This window comes from Bubalus bubalis, chromosome 4, assembly GCF_019923935.1.
Source record: "Bubalus bubalis isolate 160015118507 breed Murrah chromosome 4, NDDB_SH_1, whole genome shotgun sequence".
In the NCBI taxonomy this organism is placed as follows: domain Eukaryota; kingdom Metazoa; phylum Chordata; class Mammalia; order Artiodactyla; family Bovidae; genus Bubalus; species Bubalus bubalis.
In genome coordinates, this window is record NC_059160.1 from 458,531 (window position 1) to 480,721 (window position 22,191).

The 22,191-nt window shown below is 58.4% G+C and overlaps 1 protein-coding gene across 2 annotated transcripts; it reads left to right on the forward strand.

Annotated features, from left to right (window-relative positions):
• On the forward strand, window positions 1-22,166 carry TUBGCP6 (tubulin gamma complex associated protein 6). Of its 2 annotated transcripts, XM_006066326.4 has the most exons (25): window positions 6-918; window positions 2,177-2,340; window positions 5,453-5,663; window positions 12,070-12,243; window positions 13,206-13,327; window positions 14,055-14,133; window positions 14,215-14,324; window positions 14,427-14,518; window positions 14,611-14,750; window positions 15,634-15,783; window positions 16,317-16,398; window positions 16,481-16,569; window positions 16,652-16,767; window positions 18,072-18,210; window positions 18,517-18,618; window positions 18,778-19,966; window positions 20,089-20,135; window positions 20,280-20,415; window positions 20,500-20,668; window positions 20,755-20,896; window positions 20,992-21,186; window positions 21,262-21,394; window positions 21,478-21,691; window positions 21,761-21,960; window positions 22,035-22,166. In XM_006066326.4, the coding sequence occupies exons 1-25, from the start codon at window positions 178-180 to the stop codon at window positions 22,124-22,126; spliced, it is 5,028 nt and encodes a 1,675-aa protein (XP_006066388.4). In that variant the 5' UTR covers window positions 6-177; the 3' UTR covers window positions 22,127-22,166. The 2 variants fall into 2 exon arrangements, 1 of the variants encoding a protein (XP_006066388.4); XR_003108565.3 differs by lacking the exons at window positions 21,761-21,960; window positions 22,035-22,166 and having other exon boundaries at window positions 1-918; window positions 20,992-21,179; window positions 21,478-21,619.
• The last annotated feature ends 25 nt before the right edge of the window (window positions 22,167-22,191 follow it).

The window sequence follows — 22,191 nt, forward strand, 5'->3', positions numbered from 1 at the left end:
GCCTTCCTCCGGCTGAGGGGACCCTGAGAAGGCGGGTCAGGTCGCGCGCGCCTTCCTCCGGCCGAGGGGGCCGGGCCCACGCTCCGTCCTCGGCGGCGCTTCTGCAGGTCGTCGCTTTTCCGGGGCCCCGAGAAAGCGAATCCGGCCGCGCGCGAGGCCCCGGCGTGAGGCGGAGGCATGGCCAGCGTCCCGCAGCTGGTGGACGACCTGTGTGAGGTCCTCCTGCCGGCCGCCAAGGCTCCCTCGGGCCCGCGCCGCGGGAGCCGCAGGAAGGCCAAGCGGGGCCTCAAGAGGGTGGCCTATGACGCCCTGTTCATGGGCCTCTTTCAGGAGGAGGGCCGCGGGCTGCAGCCCGGCCTCCCGAGGCTGCCGGTGAGGAACAGGATCCTCATGCTGTCCTTCGACCTGCGGGTGGGCGGCCTGGGCGCCGAGGCCGACCGCCTGGAGGAGCTGGTGGAGGGGCTGGAGGCCGCGCCGCGCCAGCCGCTGGCGGAGCTGGGCGCGGTCCTGGAGCTGCTGGTGCGGCTGGCGGGCAGCGGGCCCCCGCGAGTGCGGCGGCGCCGGCGGGGCGTCTTCCTGCACAGCCGGCCGGTCGGGAGAGCCCTTCCCTACGGCGGCTACGACTGCGCCGACTTGAGCGAGTTGGAGGCGGATGTGCGGTCGCTCATCTCCGGAGAGGAGTCTCTGTGTCGAGACCTGGTCCGCAAGACGCGGCAGGTGATGGAGGCGGCACCGGGCACCGGACTGCCCGCCGTCGGGCTCTTTTCGTACGGCGACCCCTGCTGGGACAGGTTTGAAAGGGACACCCGCGTCTCGCTCTTCGGAGCCCTGGTGCACAGCCGCACGGCCGACCTGGACGTCCGCCTGGACCTGCCCCCGGTGCCGGACAGCGCAGACCTCTCCGGACTGGCCATCAAGGTAGAGTGTTTGCTTCCCGTCTGCGGCTCCTCGGGCTTGAGAAGCGCCTCGTTTGACCCTCCTTCCACTGTGGCAAAGGGAGGACAGCCGGAGTCCCTCACTGGCGGTGGACCCGTGGGGTGGGGCTGCTGGTGCGGATTCCCAGCGGCCCCCTCCCCGCAGGCCCGAGTCACATGCCACTGTTTTCTTGTATCTGTCATTCAGTCATTTCTCCTGCCTTCCAGTTGATGTTTAAATTCCCTGGTGGCTCAGAGGGTAGAGAATCCACCTGCAGTGCAGGAGACCCGGCTTCAATCCCTGTGTCGGAAGATCTCCCCGGAGAAGTATCCCACTCCGGTATTCTTGCCTGGAGAATTCTATGGACAGAGGAGGGCTACAGCCCTTGGGGTTGCGAAGAGTCAGAGGCGGCTGAGCACAGCATGCCTGCTAGGTCACTTCAGTCCTGTCCGATTCTTTGCAACCCCTTTGGATTTTAGCCTGCCAGGCTCCTCTGTCCATGGAATTCTCCAGACAAGAATACTGGAGTGGGTAGCCATTCCCTTCTCTAGGGAATCCTCCCGACCCGGGGACTGAACCCTCATAGCTTATGTCTCCTGCCCTGGCAGACCGGTTGTACAGCGTAGCACGCAAAATGAAGTCTGATTCCTCCCTGTGTACTCAAGTACTCAGTAGCCATAGGTGCCAAAAAATCATTTCTCCTGGCTATTTGTGCCGTATTACATGCTTTTTTCTGGATGAAGTGGGATTTTTCAGACCTTGTTAATCATCCTTTGCCTTTGCATTTTGTAGCTTTGCTGAAAGGATGTGGTGTTATTGTTCAGTGGTTCCTTTAGTGGGAGACACTTACATTGTTTCCAACCATAATGCTATAGCAAATACCCTGGGAGAAGTGAATCTTTCTGTGTCTATGTGATTTTTTTTTTTTTATGCCGGGTTCCCCAAAATGGAATTTCCAAATCAGAGACATGTTATGGAAAATGTCATTGTAAATTATGTTGAGGCTCATAAGCCTCAATAAGCTTGTGTTGTGTGAAATTGGAAATTGATAATGAATAAATTTAATTTCTTAAAATGACTCACTGGGGGCAAAAACATGGTGTAGTAGCTTGTGTGCTTGAGAAAAAGAGAAGAAATGTTCTGTTAGGTCTTTCCCATAGAGTGAACAGGAGTGTGTGGAAGGGTTCCTGGAACTCTTCTCACACTGGGGTGGAATCCAGACAGCATGCCACAGGTAAAGTCCTTTTCCCACGGGCTCCAGGTCCCTCCGAGCGTGGATCAGTCGGAAGATGAAGGGTTCCAGTCAGCATCCAATCTGACTCCTGACTCCCAGTCTGAGCCGGGCGTGACGCCAGACGTTGACCTGTGGGACGCTGTGCTCACCTACGAGGCCAGCAAGCGGAGATGCTGGGAGCAAGTTGGATGGTTTGTGAGCCTTTGCCCTAAATGCAAACCCTGCCCCTCCCCTGCCCTCGAATGTGGCCTTTACTCAGCCCAGATTAGGGACTTGGAAGTTTCAGTCAAGCTGTGTGCAAGTTGTCTGAGGGTTGAGAGAACCACCGGGAGAAACCTATAGAAGTTCCCACTGAGCCAGTAACGGCTGCGGCTCACATCCTGGCCGTGACGGCTCCCGGTTGAGGTGGTGGGCTCTGTGGTTGGTGCCGGGCACGGGGTGCTGCTGAGGGAGTGCTTCTCACACCTGGGAGGCCTGAAGGTGGTGCTCCCCTGAGGGAAGCCTGTCATCGCAGTGTTCCCTGATGGGTGCTCTGAGGCCAGATCTTTCAGCCCATGGCGTGCTGGCGTCTCGCAACCTCCCAGAGTGGGGGTAGAGGACCCATCTCCCACATGTTTGGGCACCTCTTCTCTGCTGACAGATCTGTGGGACGCCAGCGCGGGGAGCATTGAGGGAGAGAGTCAGGGTTTTCAGGGAGCCGAGTGCCTTCCGACGCAGCCTTGGCTCCTGTGGGGCCTCCCTGGGACGAGCACGTGCTCGGGGTGTTGTGTGGGCCCTGCTCCTGCTGGAGGGGCTTTCCTGGCGTGCGCACCTCCCCCGGGCGGGGCCCACTCCTGACTCCCCGGGCAGCGCCAGCACTGGTGGCCATCTGGTCCTGCAGGAGCGCCCTCGCCCTGGGACTTCCTGTTCGGCCTTCATCTGTCTTGTGTGTACAAAGCAGACCTGATCGCCTGCTGCCTGCAAAGCCCTCGCAAGTCTGCACACTGGCCATCCAGCAGCACTACTTTCTTTTGTGAATGTTCACTAGTGGATTTCATTTGCCAGTTCTCAATTTTCTTGGCTCAGTTTTTCAGCTCACTCTTTAGTAGCAGACATGATTGCTCCGCTGGTCCATGTTCTTGTCCCCTTTTGTGAATGCACTTAATCTCTTCAGTGTCCCCCTGAAGCAGAACTGACCCCACAGCTCCAGAGTGAGGATTGCTTCTTGGTGTCCCTTCAAGCAGGATGGTGGCCAGCACTTAGCCTGTGCCCCCGCAGGAGACACCGGCCACCCGCGGCTCTTCCACTGCCTCTTCTGTTGTAACTGGATGCCCCTGCCCTTGAAGCCCGTTCCTCAAGTTCATTTGGAGAATCTTGGGAATCTGTTGCAGTTGGGTCCCAGCCACTTGCTAGTTTCTTGCCAGGAACTCTTGACAAATGGGCAGTCAAAGCTTCCTTGGCAGCCACAGCCCTTGATTGTGAACTCTGCCCTTGCCTGAGACCCTCGGAGGACCCCCGCCCCTGTGCTTCACCCTGCCAGCCAGCTTGGGTCTCCCTGCTGCCGGCATCTCAGCATCTGTCACCCTTTCTGGGGAAGTGGTCTTTTGATGTTAAGGGCCAAGTTCTCGGTGGGGACAAGTGTGAATGTGGTGTTTGCTTCACGGGTTCTCATCTCAGCTCTCAGTCACTGAGGGAGTTGACCTGGGAGAGTGGTCAGAGGCCGATGCCTGTGTGCGCAGTGGGGTGGCACCTGCAGCCCTGGGGCCTCGGGGGGCTCTGGAGCTCCAGAGGCTCCTCCTCCGCTCCAGCTCTCCGTGCCCCAAGGAGCGAGGGCTGCTATGGTGGCCTAGCTGGGCCCCCCTGCTGATCTGGACACTCAGGACTGGCCCGCCTGCTTCTCCTGCATGCCCGGCTGTCCTCCGCTTAGCCAGCGCTGCCTTCCAGGGATGGCGATCGGAGTGTGCTGCTCCACCCTGCTCAGCCCTGCCCACTGGGACTGGCCGCAGGCCCCTGCCCTCAGCCCTCCCATGCTGAGCCCAAAGCACCTGGCTCCTTTCTCCTCCCATCTCTAGGCTTCCATGCAGGCCGCTCCCGCCCATGGGGACACTGCTTAGGGCGTGGCCTTGCTCCCCTGGCCTTCCTGACCAGCGTCTCTGTTCCCTCCGTCCCTTTAGGGCCCCTGTCCTGGGTGGCACAGCGCACCTCCTCGCAGCCTGTGTCTCGTTGCGGCTCCGGCCCTGTGAGGCTGGGCTCGTCCGCCTGACTGCTCTGGCCCCTGCTCTTGGTGAATGAGGGAAAGGGCGCCTTATGATGCACCGTCCATCAGAAAGCATTTTTGGTCTTAGCAAGTTCTAAGGTTTTTCTTGGGCTCCTTTTATTAAGAGTCTACTTCTTCCAGTGGACTTTAAAAGCAGCTGTTTCATGCTTTCAGTAGGAGTTGATGGTGTCCAAAGGAATATCTAAGAAATGATGCTGTCTCTTTGGCCTCTTAAACAGTATGACCAGGCTGGTAGACCTTGTTCTTGAACTTCCTGCAGATCCCCTGTAGGCAGAGACCCTAGGGCAGGCGTGTACCTGTTTTCTCCTAGAATTTCAGGGAACTTTTGGCTCTGTACGATCTTTGTGCTTTCTTGGGCAGAGGGCGATAACATCCTATGACGTGAAGTCTAACATCTTAACCCTTTTGACGTTTCCATCAGTGGCATTAAGCACATTCATGTGAGGTGACCATCAGCACCATCCTCTCCAGAACTTTTCATCCTCCCACACTGAGACTGTCTCCATCAGACCCTCACTCTCCACCACTGTCCTCCCGCGCTGGGCCTCCACCGTCTCCTTTCTGTGTCTGTGACTTTGGGGACCCCACAGGAGTGGGGTCGTGCAGCACTTGTCCTCGCGCACGACTGGGCTGATCACTCGGCCTCACGCCCTCAGCGTGCCTCCGTGTTGTAGCAGCTGACACACGGGCAGAATCCTGCCTCCTGAGGCTGGATTAACGTCCCTCTGCGTGGACAGACCACGTCTTTATCCAGTCCTCTGCTGACGGACACTTGTGCGGTCGTGACTGTGCTGCTCCGGGCCCGGTGTTGTCTCCCACGCAGAGGTCATCGCAAGCGAGCGAGGCCTCAGCCAGACGACCACTGTGTGCCCCGTGGCTGCGGGCTGGGTGGGGACACTTCTGTGCAGTGCTGTCTGATGGGCCTGCTGGACGCAGACTGGGGAGCAGTGGGGAGTCTCATCTGGCCTTAGACATCTCACGCTATTGAGTTGCTCTTTGTCCTGCCCTCTGCTTACCTCAGCTCCCTGCCCGCTCTGTCCCCACAGTCCCCCTGGCCATCGAGAGGAGCCCTACATCACTGAGGCAGGAAGGGATGCCTTTGACAGGTTCTGCCGACTTCACCAAGGGGAGCTGCAGGTGCTGGGCGGGAGCCTCCTGCAGGCCCCACAGCCCGTCCTAGTGAAGGAGTGCGAGCTGGTGAAGGATGCGCTCAACGTCCTGATCGGAGTCGTGTCTGCCACATTCTCCCTCTGCCAGGTAAGGAGCTGAGGTGTGGCCAGGAAGCCATCTTGGCGGCCTCCCTGGGGATGGTTGTCTTGTTTCAGTTTTAAAGTGATTTTCCCCATACGAATGGAATCACGAAGTGTTTGTCCTTTGTGTCTGACTTATTTCATTCAGCATAATGACCTCAAGGTTCATTCATGTTGTAGTCTGTGTCAGAATTTCCTTCCTTTTTAAGGCTAGAAAATACTCTACACGCATGTTGTTTAGTCACTAAGTCATGACTCTCTGCAACCCCATGGACTGCAGCATTCCAGGCTCCCCTGTCCTTCACTGTCTCCCAGGGTTTGCTCAGATTCACGTCCATTGACTCATTGATGCTGTCTCACCATCTCATCCTCTGCCGCCTGCTTCTGCTTTTACCTTCACTCTTTCCCAGCATCAGAGTCTTTTCCAGTGAGTCGGTTCTTGGTATCAGGTGGCCAAAGTATTGGAGCTTCAGCTTCAGCATCAGTCCTCCCAATGAATATTCAGGGTTGATTTCCTTTAGGATGGACTGGTTGGATCTCCTTGCTGCCCAAGGGACTGTCGAGTCTTCTCCAGCACCACAGCTTGAAGGCATAAGTTCTTTGGCCCTCAGCCTTTTTTATTGTCCAGCTCCTATATCCATCCATGACTGATGGAAAAACCATGGCTTTGACTCTGCGGACCTTTGTAGGCAAAACGATGTCCCTGCTTTTTAATACACTGTCTAGGTGCGTCATAGCTTTCCTTCCAAGGAGTAAGCGTCTTTTAATTTCATGACTGCAGTCACCATCTGCAGTGATTTTGGAGCCCAAAAAATAAAATCTGTCATTGCTTCTACCTTTTCTGCATCTATTTGCCATGAGTTGATGCCATAGTCTTAGTTTTTCAAATGTTCAGTTTTAAGCCAAGTTTTCACTCTTCTCTTTCACACTCATCAAGAGGCTCTTTCTGCCATTAGAATGGCTTTCTGCCATTAGAATGGTATCATCTGCATATATGAGGTTGTTGATACTTCTCCCGGCAATCATGATTCCAGCTTGTCAGAGTGTATGTTGTCAGAGTGACAACATACAGCCTTGACGTACTCCTTTCCTAGTTTTGAACCAGTCTGTTTTTCCATGTAAGGTTCTAACTTGATCTGCATACAGGTTTCTCAGGAGACAGGTGAGGTGGTCTGATACTCTCATCTCTTTAGGAATTTTCCACAGTTTGTTATGATCCACACAGTCAAAGGCTTTAGCGTAGTCAATGAAGCAGAAGTAGATGTTTTTCTGGAACTTTCTTGCTTTTCTATGATCCAGTGTATGTTGGCGATTTGCTCTCTGGGTCCTCTCCCTTTTCTAAACCCAGCTTGTACATCTGGAAGTTCTCAGTTCACGTACGTCTGAAGCCTCACTTGAAGGATTTTGAGCATAACCTTACCAGCATGCAAAGTTAGCACAATTATACGGCAGTTTGAAGATTCTTTGGCATTGCCCTTCTTTGGAATTGGAATGAAAACTGACATTATCCAGTCCCGTGGCCGCTGCTGAGTTTTCCAAATTTGTTGACACACTGAGTGCAGCACTTTAACAGCATCATCTTTTAAGATTTGAAATAGCTCAGCTGGAATTTTGTCACGTCCAATAGCTTTGTTCATAGTGATGTTTCCTAAGGCCCACTTGACTTCAGGCTCCAAGATGTCGGACTCCAGGTGAGTGACCACACCAATGTGGTTATCTGGGTCATTAAGACCTTTTTTTGTACAGTTCTTCAGTGTATTTTTGCCAGCTCTTTTTAATCTTGTCTGCTTCTGTTAGGTCTTTACCGTTCTGCCCTTAATCATGCCCATCCTTGCATGAAATGTTCACTTGCCATCTCCAGTTTTCTTGAGGAGATCTCTAGTCTTTCCCATTCTGTTGTTCTCCTCTACTTCTTTGCACTGTTCATTTAAGAAACCGTTCTTATCTCTGCTCACTATTCTCTGGAACTCAGCATTCAGTTGGGTGTGTCTTTGCCTCTCCCTTGCTATGTGTATAAAGACCACGTTTTGTTAGCTGTTCATCAGTTGATGGATGCTCTGGTGGATCTCACCTTCTGACTTCTGAATAGTGCTAATGTGCACATGGGTGCATTTAGTTCTTCAGGGTATATTCCTGGGAGTGGACTTGCCGGGTCCTGTGGTGATTGGTTTGTTTATTTGGCTGCACCGGGTCTGTGGTGGCACACGGGACCTTTAATTGTGGCATGCAGGGCCTTTTCAGCTGCAGCCTGGGATCTAGTTCCCTGGCCAGGGAGCGAACCTGGGCCCCCTGCACTGTAGTCAGAGCCTTAGCCCCTGGACCACCAAGGAAGTCCCAGTAATTCTGTTAACTTTTTGAGCAGCCAACAGACTACTTTTCACCGTGGCTGTGCCCTTTTGCACCCCCTCCAGCAGTGTGTGCTGCTCTGGGGTCCAGTCTGCTACGTCCTCACCAGTGCTTGTTACCCCCACTCCTTTTTTGGTAAATAGTAGCTGTCCCAGTGGGTGTGACGTGGTATCTCATTATAGTTCTTTTCCCCAAAATCCAAATGCTGAATTTTTCTGTTTATTAATTGGAGGATAATTGCTTTTTGGTGTTGTGTTGGTTTCTGCCGTACAACAATGAGAATCAGTCGTGACTATATATATATATATATATATATACACACACACACATATACATATATCCGTGTGTATATACATCCCCTCCCTATTGAGTCTCCCTCCTGCCGCTTGCCCCCAGCTCTCCCCTGACTCAGGCTGTCACGGAGCGCCACGCTGGGCTCCGTGTGTGCTATGGCAGCTCCCCACTGTCCTGTCCTGCGTGCTCGGTCATGTCTGACTCTCTGAGGCCCCGTGGGCTGTAACCGCCCAGGCAAGGACAGTGGAGGGGTCGCCATTTCCTCCTCCAGGGGTCTTCCCGACCCGGGGACTGAACCCATGTCTCTGGCATCTCCTGCACTGGCAGGTGGGCTCTTCACCAGTAATGCCACCCACCAGACAGCTGTTTTATACTGGTAGTGTATCTATGTCTCATTATAATTTAGATTCACATTTCCATCATGAGTACTGCTCCTGAGCACTTTTTCACTCGTATATCTCTTGGGAGAAAGTCTACTTGAGTTTTTAGTTCTTTGCCTCTTTTTTTGGTCAGAGAACGGAAACGTGTTTCCCCGCTGTTCTGGGTGCTGCGGCACAAGGGTGTGGCGCCCAGAGTGGCGTCTCAGCCTGCGGACTGCCGCCTCCTCTGTGCCCTCGCCTGCCCTCTGCCCGTCGTTGAGTTGGGCTCTTGAGTTGTAGGAGTTCTTGATGCATTCTGGATATTAATCCCTTACCAGATATATGATTTGCAAATATTTTCTCTCATTCTGTAGGTTGTCTTTTCACACTCTTGATAGTATGCTTTGAAGTACAAAGTTTAATTTTGATAAAGTCCAGTTTATTTTCTTCCTTTTGTTGCCTGTACTTTTGGTGTCTTATTTAAGAAATCACCAAATCCAAGGCCTCTATGTTTCCCTCCAAGAGTGTCACAGTGTTGGCTTTATTCTTTTTAAAATAATTTTGTTTGTTTATTTATTTTTGGCTGCACTGGGTCTTCATTGTTCTGCTCGGGCTCTCTCTGGTTGCAGCGAGCAGGGCCTCCTCGTCACTGTGGTGCTCAGGCTCCTCGGTGCGGTGGCCTCTCTGTTGCAGAGCGTGGGCTCTAGGCGCACGGGCTTCAGCAGTTGTGACTCTCAGGCTCTGGAGCACAGGCTCAGCAGCTGCGGTGCACTGGCAGAGTTGCTCCTCCACGTGTGGGGTCTTCCCGGAGCAGGCGTTGGACCCTGTGCCCTGTGCTGGCAGGTGGATTCTTATCCACTGCACCACCACGGAGTCCCATAGTGTCAGCTTTACACTTTAGATGTTTGATCTGTTTTGAGTTCATTTTGTACTTGGTGTGGCTTTAATCTTTTGCATGTGGAAATTCTGTTTACCCAGCACCCTTTGTTGAAAAGACTCTTCTTTCCGCATCGTATGTTCTTGGTATGCTCGTGCATCAATTGACCATGTGTGAGTTGTTTATTTCTGGACTCTCTTCTGTTCCATGATCTTCCTGTTTCTCCTGATCCCACTCCTGTGATGTTTTTTGTGGCCACACCCCTCATCTTGCAGGATCTCAGTTCCCTGACCAGGGATTGAATCTGGTCCACGGCAGTGAAATCTGGAGTCTAACCACTAGACAACCAGGGACGTCCCCAGTTCTACACTGTTTTGATGACTAAAACTTTGTAGGAAGTTTTGACCTTGGGAGGTATGAGTTCTCCACCTTCTTCTTCTTTTTTTTTTTTTTAAGATTGTTGTGGTTATTTGGGGCCTTTGCAATTTCATATGGATTCTAGGATGAGTTTTTCTATTTCTGCTAAAACATCATTGGGATCATGATAAGGTGGCACTGAGTGCACAGGCTGCTTGGGTGAATCATCATCTACTTAAACATCTTTTTCATCTATTTGTCTGTGTCGAGTGTTCGTTGCAGCATGGCGAATCTTCGTTACAGCTTGTGGGGTCTTTCATTTCTGCGAGTGGACTTCGTTGCCCGTGGCATGGGGGATCCGAGGTCCTGCACCAGGGATTGAGCCTGTGCCCCCTGCAGTGAAAGCATGGAGTGCTGGGGAGGCCCTGGGTGCATGACCCTGACGTTATTAGATGCTCCAGTCCATGAACATGGGATGTCTTTGCATTTATTTAGGCCTTTAATTTCTCTCAGCAGTGTTTTCTAGTTTTCACTTTAACAAGTCTTTTGCCTCCTCAGTTAAATTTACTTAAGTACTGTATTCTTATACTGCACTTGTAAACGGAATTGTTTCTTACTTCCCTTTTTTGGATTGTTCATTGCAAGTGTATGGAAATATAAATGCTTTTTGTATGTTATTTTGTATCCTGGTACTTCGCTGAATTCATTTAACGGCTCTAACACGTGTTTTGTGGATTCTTTAGCATTTTCTGTATATAACATGATGTCACCTGCAAATAGATCATTTTACTTCTTCCTTTCCAGTCTGCATATTAAAATTTCTCCTTGCCTAACTGCTGCGTCTGGGACTTGAGTGTTACCCTGAAGCGGTGAAAGCACGTGTCCTTGCCTTGTTGCTTATCACAGGGAGAAGCTTTCAGTCTCACTACTGAGTATAATGCAAGCTGTGGATTTTTCACATACAGTTTTTATCCTGTTGAGCCAGTTCCGTTCTTTTCCTAGTTTTTTTAGTGTTTTTAATTGTGAAAAGGTATTGTTCAGTTGCTCAGTCATATCCAACTCTTTGCTACCCCATGGACTGCAGCACGCCAGGCTTCCCTGTCCTTCACCATCTCCAGGAGCTTGTGAAAACTCATGTCCATCGAGTCGGTGATGCCATCCAACCATCTCATCCTCTGTTGTCCCCTTTTCCTCCTGCCTTCAATCCTTCCCAGCATCAGGGTCTTTTCTAGTAAGTTGACTCTTTGCATCAGGTGACCAAAGTACTGGAGCTTCAGCATCAGTCCTTCCTCTGAGTATTCAGGATGGATTTCCTTTAGGATTGAATTGACTTCTGTCAAATGCTTTTTTTGCATCAGCTGACATGATCGTATGTATGATTTTTCCCTTTGTTCTGTTAATGTATATTACATTGATTTTTGTATGTTGAACTACCCTTGCATTCCTAAGATAAAACCCACTTGGTCATAGTGTATTATCCTTTAACATGCTGTTAGATTCAGTTTGTTAATATCTTCTCAAAGATTTTTGTATCTGTGTTCATAAGGGATGTTGGACTGTAGTCTTTTCCTTGTAATGTCTGTATCTTGCTTTGGCATCAGAAGAATACTGGCCTCTTAGAATTAGGAAGTATTCCTCCTCTTTAAGTTTTGAAAGAGTTTAATAACAATCGGTGTTCTTTTTTTTTTTTTTTTTTAATTTATTTATTTGGTGCCCTGGGTCTTGGTTGCAGCACACAGAATCTTTGATCTTAGTTCTGGCATGTGGGATCTAGTTTCCTGACCAGGAATCAAACCCAGGCTCCCTGCATTGGAAGTGAGGAGTCTTAGCCACTGGACCACCAGGGAAGTCCCAACAATTGGTGTTCTTTAATTGGTAGAATTTACCATTGAAGCCATCTGGTGTTGGACTTCTCTTTTTTGGGTTTTTGTTTTCTTTAAATCTTAAAATTCACGTGACATTAACATTTAGCATATTAACCTGTGGGAGGTGTCATGTCACATTAGTGGCAGCCTGCTGGCAGAAGGCTTTCTGTGTCCTGTGCCCTCCCTGTGTGTCTAGATTTGGGGCTCCCGGTCTGGGGGTGCTTGGGGCAGTGCCAAGGTTGGGTGCCCGGGTGCAGTGGGAGGCGGCACCACCCCAGGTGCCCACCCCCGTGACCTCCCTTTTGTCCCGTCCAGCCAGCTCAGGCCTTCACGGTGAAGCGGGGTGTCCACGTCTCAGGAGCATCCCACGAGAGCATCAGCAGCCTCCTCTCCGAGGTGGCCGAGTGCGGGACCCACTACGTGCGCCTCAGCCACTTCTCTCTGCAGCCTGTGCTGGACTCCTCCTGCAGCAAGGGTCTCGTGTTCCAGGTGCGGCCCCACCTCACGCTGCTGCGGGTCCCCGGGTGCTGTATGCAGGCCTGCCCCGGGGTCTCTGAGCCAGGCCGTACTCTCCTCAGTGACGTCAGAGACTGTCAGTTGCCCTTTGGGAATGGTGGCCGGGGACCACGTCTTGCCTGGCCCATCACTGCATGGAAACCTGGGTGGATGTGTTGGGGCCGTGAGAGCGTGGGAGGCAGCTGTGGCTAGTGCCGGGGGCCGGCCAGTGGTGTGGAGGGAGCACGCGCTGCCTGCTCCCCGCCGGGCCCCTGGCGCGGGACTGAACCAGGTCTGCCTGAAAGCCTTGTCGTCAGTGCATACGCTGGGCAGGCCCCCAGGACAGTGGGCAGCTGTGGGGTGGGGGGGTTGCAGCGTGAGGCCTGAGAGAGAGCGCAGGCACTGGGCCGGGCCCTTTTCACTTGGGCATCGCAGCAGGGCTGCTGGGGTGATGTGACGAGGTTCGGATTCTAGGATGGGCCTGAGCAGGGCTGGGAGGGCAGAGGGAAACCCAGACAGGACTGCCGTGTTGACTGTCTGGGATGGAGGGCAGGACAGCGGTCTCCTGGGTGCCTGACGTTTGCGCTCGCGCGCTCCAGCAGACCTCCTGGAAGCATGTGAGCTGTGTTGGGGCCATGCTCCCGGCACCGCCCCAGACACCAGTGTCCTCGGGACTGCCGTGGCCTGAGCGGCCAGAGACCCTCTGGGAGTTGGCGTCTGTGCACACAGCCCAGCTGCCCGGGATCTGCACGGCCTGGCGGAGCTTACAGTGGGCTTGGGCTTCTGGCCGGGCTGGGTGTCCACATGTGACCCGCAGATGCCCGTTCCTGGGAAATGGAGCCCCAGGCTTGGGGGTGGAGGCCCAGCTTTTTCCCGCACCGAGGTTGTTCTCTGGTTCTGAGCTTGGTGGCCGTGCCCCGTGCCTGGCCACCCTCCTTCCGGCCCCTGCCCCACAGGCCTTCAGCAGCGGCCTGAGGCGGTACCTGCACCACTACCGCGCCTGCGTGCTCTCCACCCCGCCCACCCGGAGCCTCCTCACCATCGGCGTTCTCTTCAAGAAGCTGGGCCGGCAGCTCAGGTGAGCCTCGGCGTGCGACTTGGTGGCTGGTGAGGCAGGCATGGGCCATGCTGGGTGGTGGGCGGCCTCCTGGTCGGCGTCTGGATGGCCCTTGACCCAGCTGAGTTTATGAGGTGCCCACCAGCAGGCCCAGCCCAGGATCAGGGCTCCTACCCGACAGGCACACAGGGGCCCTGCAGACAGACCTGGTGCCTACACTCAGGAGCTGGTCAGTGAACATGGGCAGAGTGCCTGCTGGCAGATGCCATCTGGAGAAGGCAGAGTGGAAGACTAGGGGTTGGGGGGTGGGTTCAGTGGAAAGGGGTGCCTGCAGGCTGAGGGGAGGAGTGTGGAGGCCCCGGGGCTGGAGAAGGGGTACGAGGGGGAGGCTGAGCCCGGAGGTGTCGGGAGGGCGTGATGGGAGCACAGCCTGGAGTGGGGTGGCGAGGCGGGAGGCCTAAGGGGACTTGGTAGCCATTCAGGATGGCAGAGGAGGTGACCTGGGGGATGCGGTGGGTGCAGGAGGGGCTCTTGGGGGAGAGCAGCAGGAGTGGGGAAGAGTCGTGGACTCAGAGTCTTGGCCAGACCTGGGAAGGAGGTGGGGATGCATGGGGTTCCTGGGAGGGTCTGACAGGCAGCTCTCAGCTGAGCTTCTTGAGGTGCAGGCAGTTTTAAAGCTGGACTATGTGGACAGGCAGGGGAGGGCCTGGGTCTTCTGCCCACCTGGTCTCCCCGCCTCTGTGTGCAGGTACCTGGCTGAGCTCTGTGGTGTCGGCGCCACTCTCCAGGGCTCCGGCGGCGGAGAGCCCAGGGCTGCCTTCCCCACGGTGAGGGCTGCCGGGCTCCGGGCAGGGCAGGGCTCCCCCTGCTGCGTGTGGTGTGGCTGAGCCCCCCCTTGCTGTCTGCAGGGCGTGAAGCTGCTCTCCTACCTCTACCAGGAGGCCTTGGATAACTGCAGCAATGAGCACTACCCAGTCCTGCTGTCTCTGCTCAAGACCAGCTGCGAGCCCTACACGCGGTGGGGCGGGGCGGGGGCGGGGCGGGTGGGCTTGGACTGCAGCCCCCCCACTCCCAGGGCGGAGTCACGCCCAGCTCACCCCCCCTTTCCACGCGCATTCAGGTTCATCCACGACTGGGTGTACAGTGGGGTCTTCAGAGATGTTTATGGCGAGTTCATGATCCAGGTGAACCACGAGTACTTGGGCTTCAGAGGTAGGTGGGGGCTGCTGCTGGGCGGGGACGCTGCCGTCGGCCGGGTCAGGGCTGCACTGGTCACAGGCCTGAGCGAGCCGTCCCACATGCAGACAGGTTTTACTGGACCCACGGCTACGTGCTCATTTCCAAAGAGGCGGAGGACTGCGTCCCCGTGTTCCTGAGCCACATCGCCCATGACGTGTACGTCTGCGGGAAGACCATCAATCTGCTGAAGCTCTGCTGCCCCCAGGTGAGGGGCGGAGCGGCCAGCCTCCGCCAGCCCCAAGCTGCCTGCCCATCTGCCCTCAGCCCGGGTCCATAGGGTTCCAGCCCAGGTTGGGTGACCTCAACCTGTCCCCTTGAGAGTTTCATGAGCAGCTCTGTTGAGTTTCTGGTGCTCCTTCAAAGATGGGAGGAAAGCCGAAGGCCTTTCAGAGGCCAAAGGGGCACTGGGCTCCTCCCCCTCCCCCACCTTGGAAACCGCCCCAGAGGGATGGGAAGGGCTGTGTCGGCAGGAGGGTGGACCCAGGGGTCATGTGAGGGGTCCCAGGGCTCAGCCGTGCCCTAGAGCAGAGGCCTGAGCTGGTGTCCATGCAACCAAGGCCTCTGGAAGATGGCCAGTGGCAGTGGGTGGGATGGGCGGCCCCTGTGGGAGACACTGTCTGGTGTCTGGACAGGCCAGCGGGTGTGGACTGGGGGCTCCTGGCAGCAACAGCCAGGTGCAGGCCAGAGCGGGGGGCAGCGGCCGGCCGAGTGCAGGGCTGCGAGGAGCGAGCTGGAGCGGCCAGCATGGGCTCAGGGCTGCTGCGGGGGCTACAGTGTCCATGCGCCCCCAGGAGCTGCCCAGGTGTTAGCTGTGGGGGGCGGGGCTCCCGTGGGGGGCGGGGCTGACTTCAGGGAGGCCCTGTGGGTGTGTCTGGGCCTTCCCACCTTTTCCTGGAGCCTTACTTGTGGGAGCCAGGCCTGGCCCTGGGCGGAGACCCACACCTGCTGTTCTGGAGCTGTGGAGGGTGTCAGCGGGGAGCACAGCACTCCTGAGGCAGGCTGTCCACGTGGGTCGCCAGCGGGAGGCAAGGCGGGCTGTGGCCGCCAGTCCCTGGGCTCAGGTGCCGCCCCCCACCCCCACCCTCCAGCACTACCTCTGCTGCTCAGACATCCCGGTCCCGCGCATCTCCGTGATCTTCTCCCTCGAGGAGCTGAAGGACATCGAGAAGGACTGTGCCACCTACGTGGGCCGCATGGAGAGGGTGGCGCGCCACAGCTCGGTCAGCAAGGAGGAGAAGGTGAGGGCACCACAGCCCGGCCTTCCCTGGCCCTCCCTCTCCTCTCCTCCTGGGGTGGGCTGGGCGCTAGGCGGCCCTATCCTGGCCGGGCTGTGGCTCCAGGGCAGCAGGGCCTGAGCCTCCTGGCCTCAGTGGCTCCCTTGAGCCTCCGTCCTACTCAGAAGGGTCAAGTGCACTGAGGCCCGAGCTTTGAGTGTCCTGTGTCCTGGGGAGGGGTTAATGCAAAGTCCTGGCACCTGTGCGCAGCAGGAAGCTGTGGGCGGGGCAGACCCTTGAGAACCAGTCGGGTGGAGGGGCGAGCCCTGGGGGTGCAGGGGGCTGGCCTCTGTGGGAGGGCCAGGGTGGGCATGAAGGCTGGGGTCTTGGCCCCAGGTCACTCTGAGAGAGGGTGTCACCTGCCTGGGGACCGCCTCACTGCCTTGCACGATGGGCGCTGCACCCCCAGAACCGGTCTGAGCAGACCCCTCTCCCTGGCTGTCCCAGGGGTGGGGGCTGAAGGGTCAGACGCATCAGTCGCTGGTGGTCTTTTCCAGGAATTACGGATGGAAATTGCAAAGCAAGAATTAATTGTCCAGGCCCGGGAGGCGGCGTCCAGGGTCCTGCGGGCACTCAGCGGTGCGTGTGGCTCGCCTGCCCCTCCATGTCGGGGGCCTGCTGCTGGGGCTTCTCACCATGGCCCCTGGCTGTCTTGTTCCAGATCGGCAGATGTCGGAGCGGATGGTCTCGGACGCCCGGAAGCGAGAGCAATTCCAGAGGCTGAAGGAGCAGTTTGTGAAGGACCAGGAGGTGGGGGGGCTGGCCCTGGGCCGGGGGGGGTGGGCTCGAGGGGTCGGCTTCACTAGCGGGCTGCCTGTGGGGTGTTTTGCAGCGACGCCGGGTGGCCAGGCAGGAGGAGCTGGATGAGGACTTCAGCTACGCCCGCGAGCTCCGGGATCGGGAGAGAAGGCTGAGGGCCCTGGAGGAGCAACTGGAGAGGAAGGCCAGGTGGGTGGCCGGGGGCGCCATGGCCATGGGCTTGGCCTTCCTGGGAGTCACGGCTGGCTTCACCTTTGTGGTGGCTGGTTGCCTTCTGTCTGTATCTGGCACCTTTCAGGCGTCTGTCAGGCGAGAGCAGTGGCGGCCTGAGCTGGGTCTTCTTGCAGTCGCTCTGTGTGGACTGGGGTCCAGGCTCGGTCCACGCTGTGCTCGCATCCTGTCTCTCTCTCTCTGTTTCCTTTAAGTTAAACTGCCTGTTTCTTAAATTTGTCTTTAAACCTGTTAGCAGCCTGACTGAGAGACAGGGGTTTACCCAGCATGGCGTCCGGGGTCTGTCTTGTGCTCTGGCATCCCTGCCTCCCTCCCTCCCTCCCTCCCTCCCTCCCTCCCTCCCTCCCTGCCTCCCTCCCTCCCTGCCTCCCTCCCTCCCTCCCTCCCTCCCTCCCTGCCTCCCTCCCTCCCTCCCTCCCTCCCTCCCTCCCTCCCTGCCTGCCTCCCTCCCTCCCTCCCTCCCTCCCTCCCTCCCTCCCTCCCTCCCTCCCTGCATCTCCTGCCAGCTGCCAGCACATCTGGCCTCAGAAGGAGCCCCGCCCTTTCCTCGCCTCCCGGTCAGTGGTCCTGACTCGGGGACTGTTCATGGAGCGTGACAGAGCCAGTCAGTGCTGAGTGCATATGTGTCTGCGTGCATCCATTCTGACTTGGGTGTGTACACACGCGTGTATGATGATGTTATTCTCTTGTTTACATGTGGAGGAGATCTTGTTTACTAGTAGAGGAGATCTTGTTTACTAGGTATGGAGTGTGTCCCTGGCCTGTGGCAGCTGAATTAAACGTGGCCAGGCTGGGTTTGAAACCAGCTTCATGTTGGTGAGAGGGTCAGCGTCATTGGCTGTAGCAGGGCGAGTTTTGAATTGAGTGAGGTGTTCCCACTGCCTCGTGCCGTTTGCATCACCTCTTGATGCTCTGGACCTGGCGCGGCAGTGCGAGAACCACCTCCAGTGAGGAGCGAGGTCACACCTCCGAGAGGGTTTGGGCCCGTGGCCCGCACTGCTCCCTGTGCTTCAGGCTGTGGGGGAGCTCGTCTGGGGTTCACTCTGAGTGACTGCACTGTGCTTGCCCACCAGGGGCTCCCATGTGGGGGGAGGCAGAAAGACCTGCCCAGTAAGGCCCTGCAGGTGTTGTGGGGGCTCCAAGGGGCCCGCTGCCCACCTGGGGAAGGTGCTCGGGGGTAGGCTTCCCGTCGGGGGCCCCCACATGGGGCACTGGCTGGACAGTGGGGTGACTGGTGGCCCGTGCTGTCTGGGTGGCTGCAGGCAGGCGCTGGTGGATCATTACAGCAAGTTGTCTGCAGAGGCGGCTCGTCGGGAGCAGAGGGCACTGTGGAAGGTCCGGAGGCACCGGCTGGCCAGCGCGCGGCTTCGTTTTCTCCTGGAAGACGAGACGCACATTCAGGTGTTGCCACTCGTCACCCAGGAGTTCTTCCCTGGGCTCTCGGGGACTCAGGAGCCCTGAAGTCACACACAGACCCACCGTGTGCCCACCGTGGGGTTTGGGTAACGCTCTAACCAGGTGCCCAGAGGGGCGTGACCGGGACAGGCTGGGCCGCCCTCAGGTGACATGGGTGGCGCCGGATGCCGGCTGGGCTCTGGGCAGCTGCTGCGGAGCCCCGCTGCGTCGGCGCGCCTGCGGGCGTGGGGCTGGGGCTGGGGCTCTCACCCCCCACAGCTGCCACCTCATGTCCTGCTGGTTCCATTTCAGGGGATGCTAGAGGCCGTGGCCGAGGGGAGGCCCCTAGAGCAGCCGGCCGTCCTCCCTGGTGCCTGCTCCCAGACAAGTGCCCGCTCACAGGCAGGGGACCAGGTAGGACCCAGGCCATGGAGGGTGGGCTCTGGGTTGGCTGCCCCAGGCCTGGCATGTGTCCCCAGTGTCCCCTTTCATGGGCTTGAGTGTTGGGTGCAGAACTGAACCTGGGGGACAGAAGCAGACACCAGGGGGAACCCACGTGCGCTTGTGTTGCAGGCCTCCTTTCTGGGCCCCGTGCCCCCCGACAGAGGCAGCAGCTGTGACCCCGGGCGAGAGGAGCCGCGGGAGGCGGCCCCGGCCGGCCCTCATGGGCAGAGCGCACTCACGCTGCAGCCCCTCAAGTCTCCAGGAGCCGGGGCCTGTGGCGCGGGGCCCGGGGCAGGCCTGCTGTCGGGGCAAGCAGAGGAGCCGGGGCCGCTCTCCGCGGGCCTCAGCCTCCGGGACTTCCTGCCCGCGGCCCAGGGGGCTGAGCCTGGGCTCAGCGGCACGGCCCCCCTCCTGGAGGAGGCGCTGCAGACCATTGGCTCCGACCTGCCTCCCGTGGCTCCATCCACAGCAATGGACTTGACACCTGTCAGGCCACAGGAGTACGACTTCAGAACCGTCCTGAGGCCCACTGTGGCCACCTCAGGTTCCGCAGGGGCTCTCCAGACCGCAGGAGGCAGCCCGGGCAGCAGGGGGCAGCAGCTGCGGGAGGACATTCAGGTGCCGCCGGGCACATGTGGCCCGGACCCCCCACAGCACCCCTCCCCCCAGGAGGAGCGCTGCCCAACCACCGCGCAGGTCCTCGGGGCAGAGCCTGGTGTTCCCAGAGGGGGCTGTGCTTCTGGAATGACCCCCTCCCGGCCACGGTGGAACGTCCATGGACACGTGTCTGACGCCAGCATCAGGGTGGGGGAGAATGTGTGGGACGTGGCCCCCTCTCGACCACGGTGGAACGTCCATGGACACGTGTCTGACGCCAGCATCAGGGTGGGGGAGAATGTGTGGGACGTGGCCCCCTCTCGACCACGGTGGAACGTCCATGGACACGTGTCTGACGCCAGCATCAGGGTGGGGGAGAATGTGTGGGACGTGGCCCCCTCCCGGCCACGGTGGAATCTTCATGGACACGTGTCTCAGTCCAGTGTGATGCTGGGGGTGCTCTCAGGGGAAGCCGAGCCCAATTTGCCCAGGCCCCCGTTGTGCCCCCCTGACCCTGGGCCCCAGTTGGGCCTCAGCTCAGGAGCCCAGGGACCTGCCCAGGAGCACACGCTGCAGCTGCCCGTGGAGACAGCCTCAGGCAGCTCCAGCGCACAGGTGGCTGGCCCAGGCCCTGGCCACGGGGAGGAGGGTGGCCCCCAGGCCTCACTGTCTGCTGAGGCTGTACCTGCTGCTCTGGGAGACGGCACCCTGGAGGAGCCAGGTCAGTGGGACCCAGAGCCGTCCTGCCCCTGGGGGTGTCTGTGAACCCAGGAGGGGGAGGACCGGTGGGGCGGTGGATGTTTGCCCCTGACCCCCCTCTCCTGCCCCATTTCTTCTGCTCAGGCCTGGGGATGAGTGAGGACTCCAGGGACCTCTCTCCCAGCTCACAGGTCAGGGGTTGGGGGGTGTGCTGGGCCTTTTGTGGGCAGGCACTGCTCTGTCCTGGGACTGGGCGGGGCGGGTGCAGTCTGCCTGCCGGTCCCTCCTCTCACACGAGGGAAGGAGGCGGGTCCCTCAAAGCTGGGTCATCTTAGGAGAATGCAGACGTCCAGAGCAGCCCAGACGCTGGTGAGGCAGCGGCCCAGCTCTGGGACCGGGAGCAGGCCTACCTGGCGGGCCTCGCAGGGCAGTATCGCTTGGAGCAGTACCCGGACAGCTACGAGGCCATGTGTGAGTGGGCTGGCCACGGCGGGCAGGCAGGAGGCAGCCTGGCCCCGTGTCCCTGGCGCATGACTGCAGTCTGTCACCCCACAGCGGAGCCTCCCGTGGCCCGCCTCCTGCACCACGGGCTTCCCCGAGCCTTTGCCCTCCCCGAGGACGCCGGGGTCCCATCAGATGCAGACGAGAGCGCCGTGCAGCTGAGCGAGCTGCTGCCGCTGCCCGTGCTCATGAAGCACTCTGTCACTGCCCCGCTGGCTGCCCAGTGAGTGCCGCCTGACCCTCTGCGCCCTCCCCGCCCCACCCGGCTCTGCCCCCCAACGGTCAGTAATGCCAGGTCCCTCCCGCCAGCGTCTCCCTGGTGAACAAGGCCGTGGTCGACTACTTTTTCGTGGAGCTGAACCTCGGGGCGCACTTTGAGGCACTGCGGCACTTCCTGCTGATGGAGGACGGGGAGTTCGCCCAGTCCCTCAGCGACCTGCTCTTCGAGAAGGTGAGCCCGGGCGGGCCAGGTGCCAGAGCGGCAGCAGGCAGGCTCTGGACAGGCAGGCTCTGGATGCTCTGGGACTCTGTGTCCTGTCCCTGCAGCTCGGGGCGGGCCAGACGCCCGGGGAGCTTCTCAGCCCCCTGGTGCTCAACTCAGTGCTGAGCAAGGCCCTGCAGTACAGCCTGCATGGCGACAGCCCGCACGCCGCCAACCTCTCCTTCGCTCTCAAGTTCCTGCCCGAGACGTTCGCCCCCAACGCCCCAGACGTGCTGAGCTGCCTGGAGCTCAGGTACAAGGTCAGCAGCGCCCCCTGGCGCGGGCAGTGGGGGTGGTCCCAGGACGCAGCTGTGCTGAGCCCGCCTCCCTGGCAGGTCGACTGGCCTCTCAACATCGTGGTCACCGAGGGCTGCCTGAGCAGGTATGGTGGCATCTTCTCCTTCCTGCTGCAGCTGAAGCTCATGATGTGGACGCTCAAGGACGTCTGCTTCCACCTCAAGCGCACAGGTGAGCCTGGGGGGCCCGAGGGGCCCACTCTGCCTGCGGTGGGCCACACTCACCCCTGCCCCCTCCCCCCCCCCAACCCCCAGCTCGGGTGAGCCAGGCAGCCGGCTCGGTGCAGTTCCGTCAGCTGCAGCTGTTCAAGCACGAGATGCAGCACTTCGTCAAGGTCACCCAGGGCTACATCGCCAACCAGATCCTGCATGTCAGCTGGTGCGAGTTCCAGGCCAGGCTGGCTTCGGTGGGCGACCTGGAGGAGATACAGCGCGCCCATGCCGAGTATCTGCACAAGGCGGTCTTCAGGTGAGCTGCGGCCTGCACCCGTGCGCCCCCGGCTCGGGCGCACCCATCGCAGCCCCCGCCTCCCCCCAGGGGCCTGCTGACGGAGAAGGCGGCGCCGGTCATGAACGTCATCCACAGCGTCTTCAGCCTGGTCCTCAAGTTCCGCAGCCAGCTCATCTCCCAGCCCTGGGGCCCGGCCGGTGGCCCACGCGGCCCCGAGCACCCCAACTTTGCCCTCATGCAGCAGTCCTACAGCGCCTTCAAGTATTACTCCCACTTCCTCTTCAAAGGTGACGCACCCTGGGGCAGGGGAGGGCTGGGGAGGGACTGCCGCTCACTGAACCTGCGCCCCACCTCCCCTCAGTGGTGAGCAAGCTGGTGAACCGAGGCTACCAGCCCCACCTGGAGGACTTCCTGCTGCGCATCAACTTCAACAACTACTACCAGGACGCCTGAGCCCCGGGCTCGGCTGCAATAAACGTGTGCCCGCCCTCCAGCCTCCGTCTCCGGGTTGGGCGGGG